The sequence below is a fragment of the Vitis riparia genome, chromosome 5 (assembly GCF_004353265.1).
Source record: "Vitis riparia cultivar Riparia Gloire de Montpellier isolate 1030 chromosome 5, EGFV_Vit.rip_1.0, whole genome shotgun sequence".
Lineage (NCBI taxonomy): Eukaryota > Viridiplantae > Streptophyta > Magnoliopsida > Vitales > Vitaceae > Vitis > Vitis riparia.
The window spans coordinates 2,054,596-2,072,154 of record NC_048435.1 but is presented as its reverse complement, the minus strand read 5'-3'; the positions used below and the strand labels follow the sequence as shown (position 1 = coordinate 2,072,154).

At 36.8% G+C, this 17,559-nt stretch overlaps 2 protein-coding genes across 2 annotated transcripts; one reads left to right on the top strand and one right to left on the bottom strand.

Moving 5' to 3' along the window:
* The first annotated feature begins 523 nt into the window (after window positions 1–523).
* Window positions 524–3,410, top strand: LOC117915467 (pentatricopeptide repeat-containing protein At3g06430, chloroplastic). Its single transcript, XM_034831065.1, has 2 exons — window positions 524–1,016; window positions 1,786–3,410. Exons 1-2 carry the CDS (start codon window positions 630–632, stop codon window positions 2,893–2,895), a joined length of 1,497 nt encoding a protein of 498 aa, XP_034686956.1. The 5' UTR covers window positions 524–629; the 3' UTR covers window positions 2,896–3,410.
* Window positions 3,411–6,038: 2,628 nt separating this feature from the next.
* LOC117914449 (pleiotropic drug resistance protein 3-like) lies at window positions 6,039–16,733 on the bottom strand. The gene is made up of 25 exons (XM_034829798.1): window positions 16,662–16,733; window positions 15,152–15,579; window positions 14,814–14,937; window positions 14,556–14,641; window positions 14,129–14,213; window positions 13,397–13,556; window positions 13,237–13,313; window positions 13,100–13,153; window positions 12,903–12,993; window positions 12,458–12,759; window positions 12,089–12,367; window positions 11,694–12,007; window positions 11,435–11,595; window positions 11,243–11,346; window positions 11,005–11,158; window positions 10,767–10,910; window positions 10,599–10,672; window positions 10,164–10,496; window positions 9,784–10,074; window positions 9,319–9,402; window positions 8,717–8,850; window positions 8,387–8,614; window positions 7,990–8,161; window positions 7,615–7,869; window positions 6,039–6,515 (listed from the first exon to the last, which is right to left on the bottom strand). Exons 1-25 carry the CDS (start codon window positions 16,731–16,733, stop codon window positions 6,249–6,251), a joined length of 4,473 nt encoding a protein of 1,490 aa, XP_034685689.1. The 3' UTR covers window positions 6,039–6,248.
* Window positions 16,734–17,559: the final 826 nt, after the last annotated feature.

The window sequence follows — 17,559 nt, the reverse complement described above, 5'->3', positions numbered from 1 at the left end:
AATAATTTTTGAAAATTGTTCTTTAATGTTTTGTCAAACAAAAGTTTGTTTAAAAATTTAAAATATTTTTAAAATATTTTTTTAATATAATTTAAAAATAATTTTATTTATATCTGATGTTGTTTTTTTAATCATTTTATCGTGTTTGTATATTTATTTTTTTTAAATAATTCTTAAAAAAATGATAAAAATAATAATATAAATAAACTAAAAGATGTTATTTGGAAATAACATGTTTTATATTCTTAATAAAAACTAAATAAACCTTTATTTTTTGTATTATTCTTTTACTCTTGAATTCAATAATTTTAATATTAATATTTGATATTTATTTTTAAAATCATATTTACTAATGGTGCACATTCTTCCATTAAATAATGTCTTTAATTTCATTATACATATATTATTATTTAGAAAATAAAATTTATATGCATAAAGGTGGTAATGGAGAAAATTTAAAACTAGTGGCGTTTAAGTGTATTTATAAATGAAATTAATTTAATAAATAAAATAGCGGAAAATAAAAATTAGGGATATGGGGGGTAAGTATAAGGGTAAGGAGGTCATTTCCATATCCAAACACAGTATGACTCCAGGCCTCTTAGTAGTTAGAAACCAGACACCCAAAAATGGCTTCGATTTCTCTATCCTTCTCATCCTCCCTGCTTCCCTCTCCTCTTCTCCAAGACAAGAACAAGGCCACCACTGCAACCAAACCCAGAGACCACCATGGATCACTTTGCGGAGTTGTTCGCTGCGCATTCGCTTCACCAGCGAGAAGGAAGACCTCTTCTACTCCTTCTTCTTCTTCTTCTTCTTCAGCTGTGGGTAAGAAGAGACTGTGGAAGCAAGGAGAATTTCCAGGAACTTCGGCGGAAGGAAGATCCAGAAAGACGCCCATTAAGAATATCAAGAAGAAGTTGGACCGCAAGAACGACGCCAAGGCCTGGGCCAACACCGTTGCCGAAGCCTTGTCTGATCTAGTCCTCAAAAAGCAATGGCTCCAAGCTCTTGAGGTTTTTTTCTCTTCTCTTGTCCATTTCCTTTTCCTTCATTATAATCATTTTTAACTGCCTTGGCTAGCTTATAAAGTTGACCGAGATTAAAGAATCTAAATTTATCGGTCTTTTGTCTCAATTCAGCCAAATAGTTCCTTCAGGTTTCAATTGAGAGGAGTTTTTTGTTAACAAAAATAAAATTTTCTCTAGAATTTGTAGCCCCATATACCACTACTGTATTTGCGATTCTCCTTTCAATTTTAGATAGCATTTCGAGGTAGAAGCCTATTTTCTAATGTGGAACTCTGGCCATAAGAGGAAATTGAATTCATCACCACAATTGAGGTCTAGGCTCAGTTTCATGCTTTGCCAAACACCCCCCCCCCCCCCCCCTCCCTTTTTTTCTTGACAATGGTTGTCATTTTTCGTAATGACGGAATATACCATGATGGATTTATGTATAAAACTACATCCAAAGCGCAATGGGGCAGTCCAGTTCTCATGGGAAATCTAAGCACTTAATATCTTATTGTCTTTTGCTGCCTAGAGTTGTCAATTAACATATTCATTTGCCCTTGAAGCACTCACATTGGTCTTCTTGGTTGGGGGGTGGCCTTGGTTTGAAAACATTTTGGTTCTTTCCTTTCCCTTACTGTTTCTAAAGAGGTTTTTCTTATCTGAGTGTTCCCGTTTCATGATCATAGAACTGATATTACCATGTTGTTAATGGATCAAAAACTGGGTCTTATTGTTTTTCTATATAATAGTGGGCATTTCAATTGTTCAGGTCTTTGAGATGCTCAGAGAACAGCCTTTTTATCAACCAAAAGAAGGGACTTACATGAAGCTCCTTGTTCTGCTTGGAAAATCTGGGCAACCCCTTCGTGCTCATCAACTTTTTGACACAATGGTTGAAGAAGGATGTGAACCCACCACTGAACTTTATACAGCTCTGCTTGCATCTTATTGTCGGAGCAATCTCATTGATGAAGCATTCTCAATCCTCAACCAAATGAAGACCCTCCCTCGTTGCCAGCCTGATGTTTTTACATACAGTACCCTGCTCAAGGTTTGTGTTGATGCTTCTCGATTTGAACTGGTTGAGTCCCTTTATGAAGAAATGGATGAACGATCAATAACTCCAAATACAGTTACACAAAATATAGTGTTAAGTGGCTATGGGAAGGCAGGCAAATTTGACCAAATGGAGAAAGTGCTATCAGGAATGCTTGAGAGCACCTCAAGCAAGCCTGATGTCTGGACCATGAACACCATTCTTAGCTTGTTTGGTAACAAGGGACAGATTGAAATTATGGAAAAATGGTATGAGAAATTCCGGAATTTTGGAATTGAACCAGAAACACGCACCTTTAATATATTGATTGGCGCTTATGGGAAGAAACGGATGTATGATAAGATGTCATCAGTGATGGAGTACATGCGCAAGCTTCAGTTTCCTTGGACGACCTCTACTTACAATAATGTGATCGAGGCATTTTCTGATGTGGGAGATGCAAAAAACATGGAGTACACATTTGATCAGATGCGTGCTGAGGGCATGAAAGCCGACACCAAGACCTTTTGCTGCCTTATTAGAGGATATGCTAATGCAGGCCTTTTCCATAAAGTAGTAAGCAGTGTTCAATTGGCTGGGAAGTTTGAGATACCTGAGAACACCTCATTTTATAATGTGGTTATTTCTGCTTGTGCAAAGGCTGAGGATTTGATAGAAATGGAGAGAGTTTTCAATCGGATGAAAGATAAGCACTGTCAACCAGACTCCACAACCTATTCTATCATGGTAGAGGCATATAAAAAGGAAGGCATGAATGACAAAATCTATGATTTGGAGCAGGAGAGACAGAGGATGGTTGCTGATGGTCCAAAAGGTGATTAGGCTTTGTAGCAAGAAATATGTGGTTAATGTCTGATTGAGGTTAATGACAAATGCTTTTACTCTTGCCCAAGTTTTGTACAGGAGCTGCTAAACTGCTCCTTCTGAATGCTACATGGGCCTTGATTGATGAGGTAACCAAGCCATCGCTTTCTGGGGTAGATGTGTGGTTACTACCTGTCTATCTGCATGATTTGTATGAAGTACTGTCTAGATCTTCCAGGCATTTGTGATCTTCTGAGCAAACTATTTGAGTATTAAAATGTATGACAGAGCTAATGGATGCCTCTCAGTGAGCTGGAGAGATTTTTTATTACCTAGAAATGTAAAGCTGCTCTCTTCCTGTGAAATTCCAATTGTCCTCTTATTCATTTTTTTCCTTGGTTATGCTGTGGTCCAAAAAAAAAATCTATCACATTAGACTATGATGTGGGTCTCTCCCAGTTCCCATGATGTTATTTATACATTAGCCTTGTTTGAAGTTTGCCAGTCAATGAGTAAGTCAGTTCATTCTTATATTTAGCATGCATGTTCCCAGAAGGTCTATATGAATGCCAGGTGCCTTAATCAAGTCTAAATCCATTTCTGTTACTATGTCCTTTCTGGGTAATTCCATCAACTTCAAGGCAGCATTCAATATTCTGAAAGCTGCTAAGTGGTGCAGCAGCTTAGATCAGCACATGTCTAGGGGCAAATAACAGCTGGAAACTGCCTTAAATATTTCTATTTCTGGCTTTGCTCTCATTCTTGTTTACTTCTTTCTCATGCTCCTTGCTTGAATGCATTCTTGTGCATATGCTGGTGCATACTATTTTTACTTGCTTTCTTTAAAATTATATATATATATAAGAACTACCGTTCAAAAGTGTAAGTCTGGACTCTGGACTGCTTCAAGTACCAGTTTGAGAGTTTTGGGCTGGATTTGCTTTTATGCACTTTTTCACCTGCTTGCAGTTGGGATTTTTATTCTGATTCATCTAATGTTGTTATTTGTCCCTCAAAATGTTGGATCAAAGGATTGAAATATTAATCAGTACATGTCATTTAACAATGATGCTGTTCGATGCTAAATCTTTTCTTTTCTCTGTGATTCCATCAATTGCAAAGGATATCATTCCCTTGAAAACAAGACATAAAATGACTTAACAAAAAATATTATCATCTGGATACTGGACATAAATCTGAGTAACCTGCTGAAATATGTGTTATGTTCAGAAATGATTTCTATTTGAATAGAAAATTGATGATACAAAGGAGTTTTAATTTATTTTGGCTCCCATAATGGCACTGTTTATTCATTTTTTATGTTTAACATCCAGACATGGCTTCTGTTATGATGAATATTGTCTCTTTATCTGAATCTATACTTGGATTTCTTTTCAAATTTGTTACCCAGATTCCAGCCAATGAAGATATTTGTAACCATTTTCTATGTGTTTCTTCTTGTAGAATTTTTTATGCACTTGTGGTGCAGAGTGCAGACTAAAGGTTTAATCTATATATCTATTTATTTATTTTTCAATTTATCTTTATATTTCTTTCATGTATTTAAAATTGTTCAGAAAAAAACTCATACATCTATGGTGTGTTTATTATAACATGCAATAACAAGATATGCTGAGCTCTTGCCCTTTAGTGGTTTCTTCTCCAGAAATTTGTTTATTGCTGCTGTGAGGAGGTGTGCAACATTTTCACGGTGAAATGTTCTGATTGATTTATTTTCATGTGAAAGTATATGATATAATCATAGTAATGAAATGGATGGATTTTTAGTGTTACACCTCTTAATTATTGAACCCATAAAAAGAATTAGATATGGGTATATATTGTAATTGAGAGCAAATTTAATTGAAAAGTTGAAGAGTACACGGAGGGAATTCCAGTCCTCATCCTATCTACTCTGCCACTTCGTATATGTTGAGGTTTCCCTATTATCTCCATGTTAAGTATTGGATACAATAGGAGGGATGCTTGAAAAATCAGGTTTCAGGAGGATCTGTAGTGGGATGATATGTTTTGGGATGTCTTATCCTTGTCCCAACTTCTTTAACATGCATCTTGGAACTTAACTTCATTTTTATTATCACTGACTGTACGAGTATTGAACTTACTTCCCTTGTACATTGTAGGTCAAATTTCTGTTGTTCTTTGATACAAACTGTGAATATTTATTTTTTGTCGAAGTTAATTTGGACTTTGAAGTTATACTCTGAGTTGAAGGTGCTGGTCTTGAAAATCATAAATAAGAAGTATGGCATCCCTAGTGAAACGAAAACTTAAATGCTTCAATGCTCTGTACTTGCATTATGTGCATGACAAATGTTGATTGAATACATTGCCTTGATTGTCTGTTACATGCTCTGTTTGCAATGTTTGATTTGGTGTTGACTCTAACATTGAGTTTCTTATAGAGTTATACTGTGGCAAGCGGAATTGGTTGAGTTTTCTGGAGATGTGCAACTTTATAGGACTGGTTTGGTTTGGTTTGTATGGGTGTTGAGAAGTAACAATGTTTTTGAGGAAAACAATTTTTGGTAGGTCATCCATCATATTGTGTTTGGGAGAAAATACATGTGGTAAGAGCATTATGGACCTTGCCTACAAGGGAATTGAAGAGGGTTCTTCTATCTGGTATTATAAATTATAATTAACTGGTATTAGGCTGCATTGGCTGCATATCTTTTTGGCCCCTCTGAGCTTAGAGTCTTCCTCCTCACTGTGAAATACAGCCCCAAGTAGGTGTAGGAGGCACTTCCTGAGGTCAAAAACTACACTTAGCTTCTCAACCCCTCCACATAAATGTTCATTGTAGTAGATACTGGCAGGCTGCCTCCATGATACCACTGCCCTCTATATTTAGGCCCACATATGTAGAATGGTTGAAACACAAAACTGAGGACAATCTTGTGCTGAAAAATGATGAGTTTCTGGAAACATCTACAGCTAGTCATCTGATCTTTCTTTAATGCTTAGTGGGAGAAAGAATTAGACTTATCAATGCCAAAAGGATGGCTTTGTGTATGGCCAAAGATGGGGTGTGATCAAAGGGAAATTTTTTCCTTTTAATGCCTGTTTGGAGAAAACGTTTGCATGATGCCTTCTTTCACTTCACAACAACGTAAAGACAAAAAAAAAAAAAAATCATGTGCATCAATAATTTGGCATAAGAATCCCAGAAGCATTATTTTCTACCAACTGCAGAGTGTTGTTTTAATTTCCACAACCATGCTTTGATACATATACATATACATACTGTCAGTATACATGCAAGTCATCTGTATTCTGATGAAGAAGTTCTAGATTTTGGAATAAGGATCTTGTTGCTAAATATGAGACAGCAACCTGTGTTCATCCTTTCACCTCCTTTGAAAATTTAATTTGTCGATGAAATATGCAAAAAGAGATGCAAAAACAACTGGGAAAACAAGAAGAGCAACAGCCACAAGGCCTAAATGGTCATGTTGAAAACCAAAATAATCTTTCAGGAAGGAACTAACTGGTTTAAGCTCCCCAAATATCAGTATCTCTTTCTTCATGTCTCCATATTGTGAAGTCAAGAGGCCATTGAGGGACCAGGATGTAGGACAAATCCAGTAGCACCAAATCCACCACTTTGGAATTTTCTGCATAACCAAACACAGGGAACATCATTTTTTTTTGTTAATTTGGTTTGTTGGGGTCTCTAGCATCCTCCTCTACACTCTATTTTTATTAGGATGAAGCTTAAGATAGAAAGTGAAAATACCATAATTATCATCTTTAGCTTCAATGCATTCAGTGTTAATCATAAAAGAAGTTGCACCATATGAAAGTATACAGCACAGTTAGTATTATTAACCACAGAGTGTTTATTTCTCTTAATTTGGTTGGTTAGGGTCTCTAGCATCCTCCTCAGAACTCTATCTTGTAGGGATGATTGTGAAGATGGAAAATGAAAATTTTATGTTTTGTGAGAAAATTTACAGGAAATAATTAGGTTGAATTCTGATAATTTGGTGCAAGGTCCTCTAGCATCTTTCTTTAGCATGTGGAAGAGAAAGGAGTTTACTAACCATTTTCCAAAGGACTGGCTATGTGGCTCGGAGTCTGCTTTTTAGTGTATATTCTTCTTGGAGTGGCTTGAGGGATTCCACTTCCAGGTTGTTCAGAAGTATTGTCTGATTGGCATGGATGCTAGGGCTAGCAAAGTTTGATACAATCCCCTAACACGACTTGACCCCAACATGTTTTTTTTTATGAATTTGGGTTAACTATAATCGTGTTTAAGCCAAATTTATGTCAACCTACGTAACCCGTTTAATGAGCACGTTATTTTTTAATAAATCTGCATAGAACAAATTTGACTCACTTAATTAATCTTATTATAATAGTATTAATTAATCTTATTATAACTCTAACCTATTTAACTCATATTTGGCTCACTTAAAATTAAGAGATTAATCAATAGATCAAAATTAAGTTATAAACAATTCAGATTAAGAGATTAATCATTTAAATTCATACAAGATTTAACTTCATCTGATTATTAAATAATACTTCGTGACGTGTTTGGATTGACCTAATTAGTAGAGTATCTGACCTTTAATGTGATAAAAACACGACATATCAACACGAATCAGCACCATTAGTAGGTTTGTCATTTGAAGGGAAATTTTCTCTTTTAGATGTTTTGCTTCATTATCAAAGAAAACTGTAGAATAAAGAAGAGTTGGAAGGGCTTACCGGTCCTGGCATTAGGAAGCCTGAGAAAAGATTCAGTATCGTGTATGCTGCCGTTGCTAATATGGAAGCCACTTGAGAATTTGGGCTCAGTGAAACTATCAGCATCCCAAGGTATACGAAGTACAGAAATGTACAGAATGTTGCGTAGAAGTACCAAAAGACCTTGTAAGGTGACCAGTAGTATCCTATCATAGGATATGTAATGGCCACATACAAAATGGCTTGCAGTAAAATATAAGGCACTTCTATGGCCACCTACAACATTTGGAAAGATAACTTCCATTATTTCCTGTGAAACTTAGTGAATTAAGCCTTCATTGAAATATTTTAAGTAACAAAGGCTAATAACATTTAGGGGCTACAAGAATATCTTACCTGTGCAAATGAATAAGCCCTTGAAGAGTACATTCCGGCGAATTTCTCCCGATACAGAACGGTGCGCTCAGTGGCAACATGGGGAAGAACTGTTGAACAGTTGTTTATGCCCAAGAATATGACAGCAAGATACATTGATCCAAGTATGTTGAACAAATCCTGCGCATTGTCTCTTTGAAGACACAAAACAAACTTCCATTTCATTACCAAAGTAAACTGCAAAGAAACTAGAACTAAAGCTTAAAATATCATAGGCATTCAGTGGATACAAAGTTGGTGTGTGTCCTCCTGTTTTCTTGTTGATTTTCTGGCTTGGGTTTAGACTGAGCATCAATTTAGAAAGTTGGTATATTGATGCTCCTTATCAGAATCCAACCAAACTGAAGAGATGACTTACATTTTCTGTCCTTTCTGCCAAAAGGTGGCGCCGAAAAGAAATGCAGCGAGAATCATAAACAGGAAACGAACGAAGTTGTATTCAGGACTCCTCCAGTAGGACAAATGTAGTTTCCATAGGCATGCCATGAACTGTTCCCAACCATTTTGTGGAAAACGATTAGGAAAATTCAAGTCTCTTGAATCTGGTGGGGGTTTGCTTAACTGATTTACCAGCTCTGTTGTGACCCTATAAACAGAAGAATAATATAAGCATCATGAGACGATTCCAAAAGGCTTCCTAGAAGTATTTCTGTTCTATAGAATCTGAGTATAGTCATTGAGAACTTACTGGTAAAGGGATGATTCCTTATAGATTTTGGAAAAATCTAAGCCGAGTTCTGCTTCCACTGATGCTGAAGTAACTTCCAACATCCATGTTGCTGGATTGTAGTTGTCTTTAATCTTTGGCAATCCAGAAATACCCTGTTAAGTACAGAAAATGTTAAATCCCTTTCCTACATTGGACAGGAAAATTTTGAGTAAAAAGTGGGCATTGTTTGGCAGGAAGAATAATATTCTAGTAAGTTTGTACAGTCTTTTCCCTGGATTAACATTTGATTTAATATTAAGACCCTATACACCATCAAAAGAAGTGATCATCCATGGAGGAACACAGAGGACCAGCAGATACATGCTGCTTCAGATTCATTTCACTTATTTTCCTTCATGATATAAGGATTAAATAATTTATAAATGCATAAATTTTTAACTAATTTTAACTATATTGATTTTCTTTCATATTTTTCATAATGAAACCAAACACGATAAAACCATTTTCTTAGTGCTTTTTGGGAACCAAGCATAACCTAAAGAACAAGTTATGGATAACCATGATTACCGGAGACCAGAAGTTTACTTGCTTGTTGAGAAATGTCGGGATTATGAGCATACCTCGAAATATCCAATAAGCTCACTTGAATGATAACCCAGCCGACCAGTATAGATGATTTGTCCTCCTCTTTTCATTAGAATCAGCTGCATTACCAGGAGATATTTCTTTGGTTAATCTTGTATGAATAACTTGTATGGGAATGTAGTTTTAATAATACTACAAGCAGAAATGAGGGAATAGTAAACATTTACTGCCATGAGATGTCAAAAGTGCTGTTTCCATTATCTTGGCCTAATTATACAGAGAGAGAAGAGACCAAGGAGGAAGTAAAATGGCTAACAGAGAAGTGCCTAAAGAGGGGTGTTTGATTGTGGATTGGCTATCAAATTAAAGGGAAAAATTTAGACGACTACTATGAAACCAGCTATGGTAATGGTGGACAATTAAGAAGGAGCATGTTCAAAAGAACAAGCAAAACAAATGCCTCAAAAATGCCTTGAATGAAGGATATCTACTGGTACTACCTCATCAAATGCTTCAAAAATGTCGATGCTTGGCTGGTGGATGGTGCAGACAGTTGTCCTTCCTGTAGCAACGACGTTCTTCACCGCACGCATGACAATTGCAGCTGCTCTGGCATCTAAACCCGATGTGGGTTCATCCATGAAAATTATTGATGGATTAGAAACAAGCTCCACTGCAATTGTTAGCCTTTTTCGCTGCTCCGTAGATAGACCACTCTGACCAGGCATACCAACTAAAGAATCTTTGATATCATTGAGCTCAATTGTTTCAATGACTTCTTCAACAAATCTCTGCACAATAAGTATATTAATAGGCTTAAGAACATTATGTGACGAATAATAGCATGGTATTGTTGGTATATGTAAGGAGGATGTTATACATATTTTGTTTCTGAGTCAATCTCTGGAGGTAATCGCAACCAAGCTGAGTATATTAATGATTCTTCCACAGTAACATGTGGAGAATGTATATCATACTGCTCACAGTAGCCTGATATTCTGGCAAATGTCTTTTGGACTTTGGGATACCCTCCAATTCTTATGTCTCCTTCAATAGTTCCTGTAGTTTTCCTTCCAGAAAGAACATCCATGAGAGTTGTTTTCCCAGCTCCACTAACTCCCATTAAAGCTGTAAGGACTCCAGGCTTAAATGATCCTGTGATATCATGAAGCAGCTGAAGTTTCTTCTCTGTGACCCCTTTTGCTCTCATTTCCTGTCCAAAGGAAAGGGAGAAGGAAAAGAAGTTAGCATGTAATTTTTACTTCTTGTACAAAAGCCTTAGAAGATCAATGTAGAGGTTAGTTGGATCGATTACTGGAGGGGTATCAACGAAGTACTGCACATCCTTAAATGCAACTGTCAGTGGCTCAAATGGCAGCACCATCTTCCCTGAATAACCAAACACATATTTTTGTATCATTTCATAATCTCTAATCCATTTTGCAAATTGGATATTATCTTTTCAAATGTAGGGTTGTCTTACCAGTTTTTCTTGTTTCTGCAATCGGTTTGGAAGGGGTTGATAGGGTGGAATCATTGTCTAGGCATGAACTACTGTGACAATCTTCACTTCCTTGTAGTTGAGACAACTTCTTTTTAGAAATAATCGCTCGAGATGGCCCTGGGGCTGTACACATGACAGGCTTATAGGTATGTAGATATGATCTGTATGTTTCCAAAATGCTATATTTATGCTTATTTATTGGTTAAGATGGGCTTACACTTGAAGTAAGTCAAGGCCAAGACAAACCCAATATTGAAAAGTATGGTGAAACCAAACAACGCTGCTAAGCATATCCAGTAGAAGTGGCTAGGAAAATTTAAGCCATGACTCTCCAAGACTCTCCTCCCTATAGTTGTGTTTCCTGCATAAACCTGCAAATGAGAAAGAACCAAAACCATTAACAAATTCATGTCACTTGGAAAGTCGCCAACAAGATTATAATATAAGGAGTTTACCTTTTGCCAGCGTGGGGCAAGGAACTCGTTTATTGATATCCCTATCTCCCCATATGTCAATGGAGAAACCCAGAATGCCCATCTCAACCATGGTGGTAAAGAGGCTGAAAAGTGTAAATTCTGTTAAGGAATGCAGTTCTTTCCCCTTAAAACTTAGGGTGGGGTGGGGGAAATGGTTATTGATCAACTTACGTCGTGGTACAATGAAGCCTCCAAACAAGTACATGCCTACCAAGACCAGAGAACCAACCGTTGATGCAGTAATCAGAGTTTGGAAAGCTGAGGCCAAGAACCGGCATAGCGATGTTGATCCTTGATGTAAGGCAAATAGCAGAAGGAACTGACAGAAAAACCTACCACCCATTGGAAAAATAAGTAGTGAAATGGAGAGAACAGAATCATTTATCCACATTTTTGTGCAATTCAATTCTAAAATCTGAAGAATTCCAACCTTTTGGCTTCAGGGCTATATCCAATGGTATAGTAAGTAATTGATGTCCAAAGAATGGATTCAACAAGGGAATATGGGGTCTTTAGGATTGATGTCGGAATGGAATATGCCCATACAGGGTATAGGTACCCTTCTTTTTGTTTGTAGAACACTGGAAGTGTAGAAATAGTCAAGAACAGCTCTGCAACTCCATTGGTCATAAGTCTGATAAGTGTATAAAACAGAGAACCCAGAAAATAATTTGAATGTTGCAAGTCTACAGCCATCCGAGTGCGTATAAATACCGTCATTGTCATGAGTGCAACGATGACAAGCTGTAGGACAAGAGGAATTAAGACATGTACCCTCTAGGACATTGGCAATTTGGCAAGTGATCATCAGCAATAAGAAGTTACCTGTGTTGTTTTGAACACATATACAAATGAGTTCCTCTTCATGAGGAGCAGCTCTCTTGCTGTGCAAGCTTTGAATAATTCCCATTTGCTCAAGGAGTACTTGCTAAATGATATAGCATCTTTGTGGCTCTGGGATTTGTCATATGGCTCTGCAAGTTCCTCATCTAGCTTCCTTCCAAGAGGACTTGCTTTAAACATCTCAGACAATCGATCCACTGAAACATACCTATAGGGGTCAGACCGGCACCAGTACTGTTCTTGGTCCTTTTTGGAGATTACCTGGGAAGGGTGGAAATGAACAAGTGGTTGGCAATTAGGAGGTATTCAATAACAGGGGGATATAAACTGTCTTATTCTCCAAATTCTCACCTCCTGGAGGAAGTCTGCAGCACCCTTTCTTTCTGGGCATTTGAATCCACAATGCTCAAAAAATTGAAGAACATGACTGCGAGGGCCATGGTAAACGATCTTCCCTTCTGCCATCAGTATTAGATCATCAAATAGATCAAAAGTTTCGGGTGCTGGCTGAAGAAGTGTAACCAACACAGTTGCTTCTGTGATATGAGCCAACTGCTGGAGACAGGTAACTATCTGAAAAGTTGTGGAACTGTCTAATCCAGTAGAGATTTCATCCATAAATAGAGTATTTGTTGGTCCAACAATCATCTCCCCTGCCAGACAAATCATTCAAGAAACGCTTGGATCAAAATTTCTGTCAAAAAACTGTATTGATGTACCAAGTATGTGAGGCATGTGAGTGAACAAGGAGTAGGAGTAGGAGTAGAGCAGTGAAGGTCTATCTTTTCTTTACTACCTGTTGTCAGTCTTTTCTTCTGGCCACCTGAAATGCCTCTTCTCATTGCATCTCCAACCATTATGTCAGCACATATATCCAACCCAAGAATCTGCAGGTTCATAATGTGTTGTTTACAAGTCAAAATATGAAGAAAAATGCAAGTTTAAATCCTCCATTCCTCTTATTAATGCAGCTCTGCTTTGATGAAAATTTACCTTGAGAACATAATCTGTCTGAAGAGTTCTCTTTTGTCCCTCAACTGAAATTGCCTGTCAAAATTATCCCAATCTCCTAACAGACTAAACAATTTTTCCTTGTAGGGGGAAGAAATCAAAGATCGTATTGTGCTTACCTTCATGTATGTGTCAATATCAGGATCAGGTACAATTCCTGCTTCTTTTTCTCTTTTGCTGACTTCCATCATAATTTCTTTATAGCCAGAAATGGAAGTTAAACATCTACTTTGATATATATGCATACATATACTAAAATGGCACGTTCGTGGACTTTACCTGCTCTGCTTCCAACACCCTGACAGCGTGCGGAAAAATCGATAGTTTCCCTTACAGTCATCTCAGGAATGTGCAGGTCATATTGGCTTATGTAAGCTGAAGTTTTCTGAGGAACAAACTCATTTAACTTGTAACCATTGTAGGAGATTTCCCCTGTGACCTGGAGAGATATGAAGGAAATTCATCCAAATGTACAGGTAAATTGTTGGAGTTGGGTTTGGGTGCCCAAGTGGGCTGACCCGACCTGACCCAATTAATGGGAGAAAATGGGGGTGGGTAGTTTGTTTCCGGGAGTTTTAAAACTACCTAGAAACTATCACTATTAAAAATAAATAAACAGAAAAAGTTTTTTTTCTTTTTTTTTTTCTCTTTCTGAGTGAAATCTCTCTCGGTGAGAATTCTCTCCCTGAAAACCAGAGAGATATTTTAGCTTCTCTCCCAGAAAACCAAAAAGAGAATAAATATGTTTTTTTGGCTCTCCAAGAAACAAGAATAGTAAGAATATAATTCTTCTAAGAAACAGAAGGTCCTTTCTTGAAGTTATTCCTAATTTTCTCCGTAAAACGAAGGTTAAGGATCTTGTACTGTGAGAAATGAATGATTCTCGTAGTTTCATTCATGACTTGAGGCGAGAAATTTGGCTAGTGAAACAACCAATCTAGATCTTAGACATTTCAAAAGGTACGAAAATCTTAAATGAATTGTGAAAGCTGGTAGAAGTGGATAACTAACCTTAAGAGACTGGTTTAGTTTTCCTGCGAGGGCCAATAAGAAGGTGGTTTTTCCGCAGCCTGGAGGACCAAGAAGAAGGGTGAACCTGCATGCAAACCAATCCATGGATGAATAATTTTCTCCTTTCATTTTCCAAATAAACTTGAAAGTTTGTCAATTTTTTTTCTTCAATTTTCGTTCATTTTTTCATTCTTAAAGAACTATAACCAACCAGTTCATGAACTTTTTGGTCATCCCTTTACACAAAACACATCACTCAAATAAAACCCATCCTTCCCATTGTGTTTTCCACCATGGTCTCCCATCTCTATTAAAAATCAGCCACACCATGGAAGGAATTTTCTCATACAAAGCCCTATCCTGATAGAGTTATATATAGATATATATATATATATATATATATATATATATATATATATATATATACCTGGATGGTTTGATGATGCCACTGACATCTTTCAGAATGCTTATCTTCGCCTCTTGAGATTTGCACTGGACCAACTTTGTAAAAACCTGTTCAAGTGTTATTTTCCATTAACTTCTTGGATAAAACTTGAAGTTTCATTGCTAGTACTTACACAATTGCTTCGTGTCGACCCAGTTGGATTTCCTGTCTTTTGCTTCTTTAATGCAGGAAAGGCACAGCAATTCAAATATTAGATCATGGGAGCAGAAGGCAACTTACAGATAACATGCTTGTGAAAGAGTTCCATAGTGTAGGGAGGGGCTTCCCTTCAACTACCTCACACTCTGCTTCCACAGACAGGTTCTTGTACCTCACTTCCACAGTTGGTAATTTCACGTTTACTCTGAAAGAAATCAACTTGGTTAGTTCATTTGAGTATCAATCCATGCCTGAAAGCAAATCAAAGCTATTATAAGCTTCAAAATCTAACAAACTTAGTGCCTATATTCTAAATGGAAATCATTAAATGAGATATATTCATAAATTAAGGTTCAGATTTTTATCAATGGCTTTTAGTCATGTCTTGTTTATATATCAAAATTCAGAAGCAGGATCACCTGTCAATTCTCTCTCTCAGTTTCTGCAGCAATCGGAGATTATCATGCTCAATGTGCTTGATGAGCTTTTCAACAAACATCCGCCTTTCGAGATCTTCAAGCTTGGTAACATCAACCATCCTCTTCCCTTCAAATTCTCCTGTACCATCTCCATCATCGTGGTCATCACTGAACAATGAAGTCCTGACCCGTCTGAAAGTAGGCAGTCTCTCAATTGCAGCCCACAGCAACTCATGTTCTTCATCCTCTTCCTTTATGGATTCTGTATGGGTAGAACTACTTCTAATTAAGAGTGAAGCTTGTTGTTGAATTGATGACTGAATGCTTTTTCCAATAGCAGTTAGTTCCATTTGAACTGAATATGCAATTTCTGTTGTCTGAAGAACTCCTGTAAACTTTCTTATACATGTCTGAATAAATATTGCATACTTTCTTAGGAGTCAATTCATAGTCAATTCACAGTTCCTGTGCCTATTTAATAAATAAATAAAATGGAATGACTGCTGATGATTTTTACTTTTCTTTCTCTTCCAAATTTTCCCCCTCCTTTCTGTCTTTGTCTGGATCAGTTAAAGTTTTGCATGGCACCTTTTATGGCAATATCTTATCTCATAAGCAAAAGAAAAAGGGTAGTATCATTATCATCTTCTTCTTTCTTTTTAATCACCTTTGGCTTCCACATGTGAACAGATATAAAATCCATAAGAGAGAAAGAAGTATAAAACAGTTTGTCCTCAAATTTGTTCAATCATAGTTTGAAGATTCAGTGCAATTTTCCCTATAAAATGCCATCTTCTGAGAATATAGTATGCAACATTTGACAGAATTTGATCCTACATTGTTAAGATCAGGGAAGAGGAAAGAAATGTGCTCTTATTGTCCATGAATTGCCCTGCCTAACAGTTTGTGGAAATGAGGACATTGGGCACATGTGAATCACGTTTAAAACCTACTTTTCCTCTTTCCTTTATCATGGTTGATCAAACTTTCAACCTGAAATAATTAGGGAAGTAATTCTAGTTCAAAACTTGCTGCACTCCTTTTTTCGCGTTTTTTTCTTTACTGCATTGCTTCTTCATTTTTAACGATTAGAACTCTGGATTCTTCGTCTTTTCATCATCTTAATTACCCTTTCTATATATTAATAGAATCCTTCTTTGTGATTTTAATGAATGGTTAAGTAAGAATTGAACTTGGAGATGCCTAAAGTAAATCCCAATTCTCATGGCCATTCTTTCTTTTTCAGGACATTGACATTGAGCGGTGCCGATGTCCTTACTTTTGCAGACCAAGACAGAGAGGAGTGCCAGGGTGTACTAATACATGGTGCTCAATGATGTATTCTCGTCAGTGGAAGAAAGTCCCCAGTGGTGAAAGTTGGAAGCTGGAAGCAATGCTTTCAGGTTATCAGAGAAAAGCCATTAGTAGCAGTAATAAACCAAGATGGAGATTGATAAAATTTGAAGGTTTGTCTCTGTTCTCTTTTCTCCATGTTCGATTAGATCTTTACCATTGTCATATTAGGGGAGGTATTAGCTTCTGATACACACTTGTCTGCCAGTTTTGCACTACTTTTCTTCATGCCTGGCATTTGAAATCCTTAGTCTGGTTTGAAAACTTAACCCACCCTTCATTCCAATTGACTTTGCTCCTAAGTTAACCTCTGAGTTAAGTTAAATGTCCTTCTGAACCAGAAACAATGACCCAAAAAGGCCAAAACACCGCCATTAATCACAATAACCTTTGTCTAAGAGCTGGTACTTGACTGACCATTTTCCCATTTGGATTATTCTGTGAAAATTCTCCTACCATTTTAGAATATTTTTGAACCTTTGTTCTGATTTTTCAGCAGAAGAACTAAAATCTGAAGTTATTATCATGTATGTGCTTGAACATTTTCTAAGTTATTCAACAATACCCTAATCCTACAAGGCTTTATTTCCCAAACCACAGATTCTCAGCCAAAAACAAAAAACCAAAGAAAAATTTGACTAAAGAAAAGAAAACCAACATTTAACACTCAATTGTGCTGATATGGGGTTGATCCCTTACTGATGCTGACTAGAGTTCTTCTTTTTGAATCTTTTCAATCAACTGATTTTACCTTTTGAATATGCATGAAATATTAGTACAACGTTCATTGTCATCTAAAAACAAGAGTCTTCTTTAAGTTTGCATGGCCTTTTGTCTGCATGAAGATTTCTTTTTCACATTAACCAATCACACAGCCAAACTTTTCTCTTTTTTTCCCCTTTTCTCTTGGCTCCTAGTGACTATTGCCCAAAAGAACTGGTGTGGTGGTAAGTGATGTAACAACTGCATATACTGAGCCTCAATAACCCATGAAGATGAGGCACAAGTGTCCACATTATCCGCCAGATATTGGATTTTCCTGGTAAGGATTTGTA

Coding starts and splice junctions, on each gene's coding strand:
- LOC117914449 (XM_034829798.1), bottom strand. CDS start 16,733: ATGAAGAAAAGTAGTGCAAAACTGGCAGACAAGTGTGTATCAGAAGCT. Junction 14,214..14,555: donor GGCATCATCAAACCATCCAG/GTATATATATAT, acceptor GTTTGCATGCAG/GTTCACCCTTCTTCTTGGTC. Junction 13,314..13,396: donor GGGTGTTGGAAGCAGAGCAG/GTAAAGTCCACG, acceptor CTGGCTATAAAG/AAATTATGATGGAAGTCAGC.
- LOC117915467 (XM_034831065.1), top strand. CDS start 630: ATGGCTTCGATTTCTCTATCCTTCTCATCCTCCCTGCTTCCCTCTCCT. Junction 1,017..1,785: donor AATGGCTCCAAGCTCTTGAG/GTTTTTTTCTCT, acceptor TCAATTGTTCAG/GTCTTTGAGATGCTCAGAGA.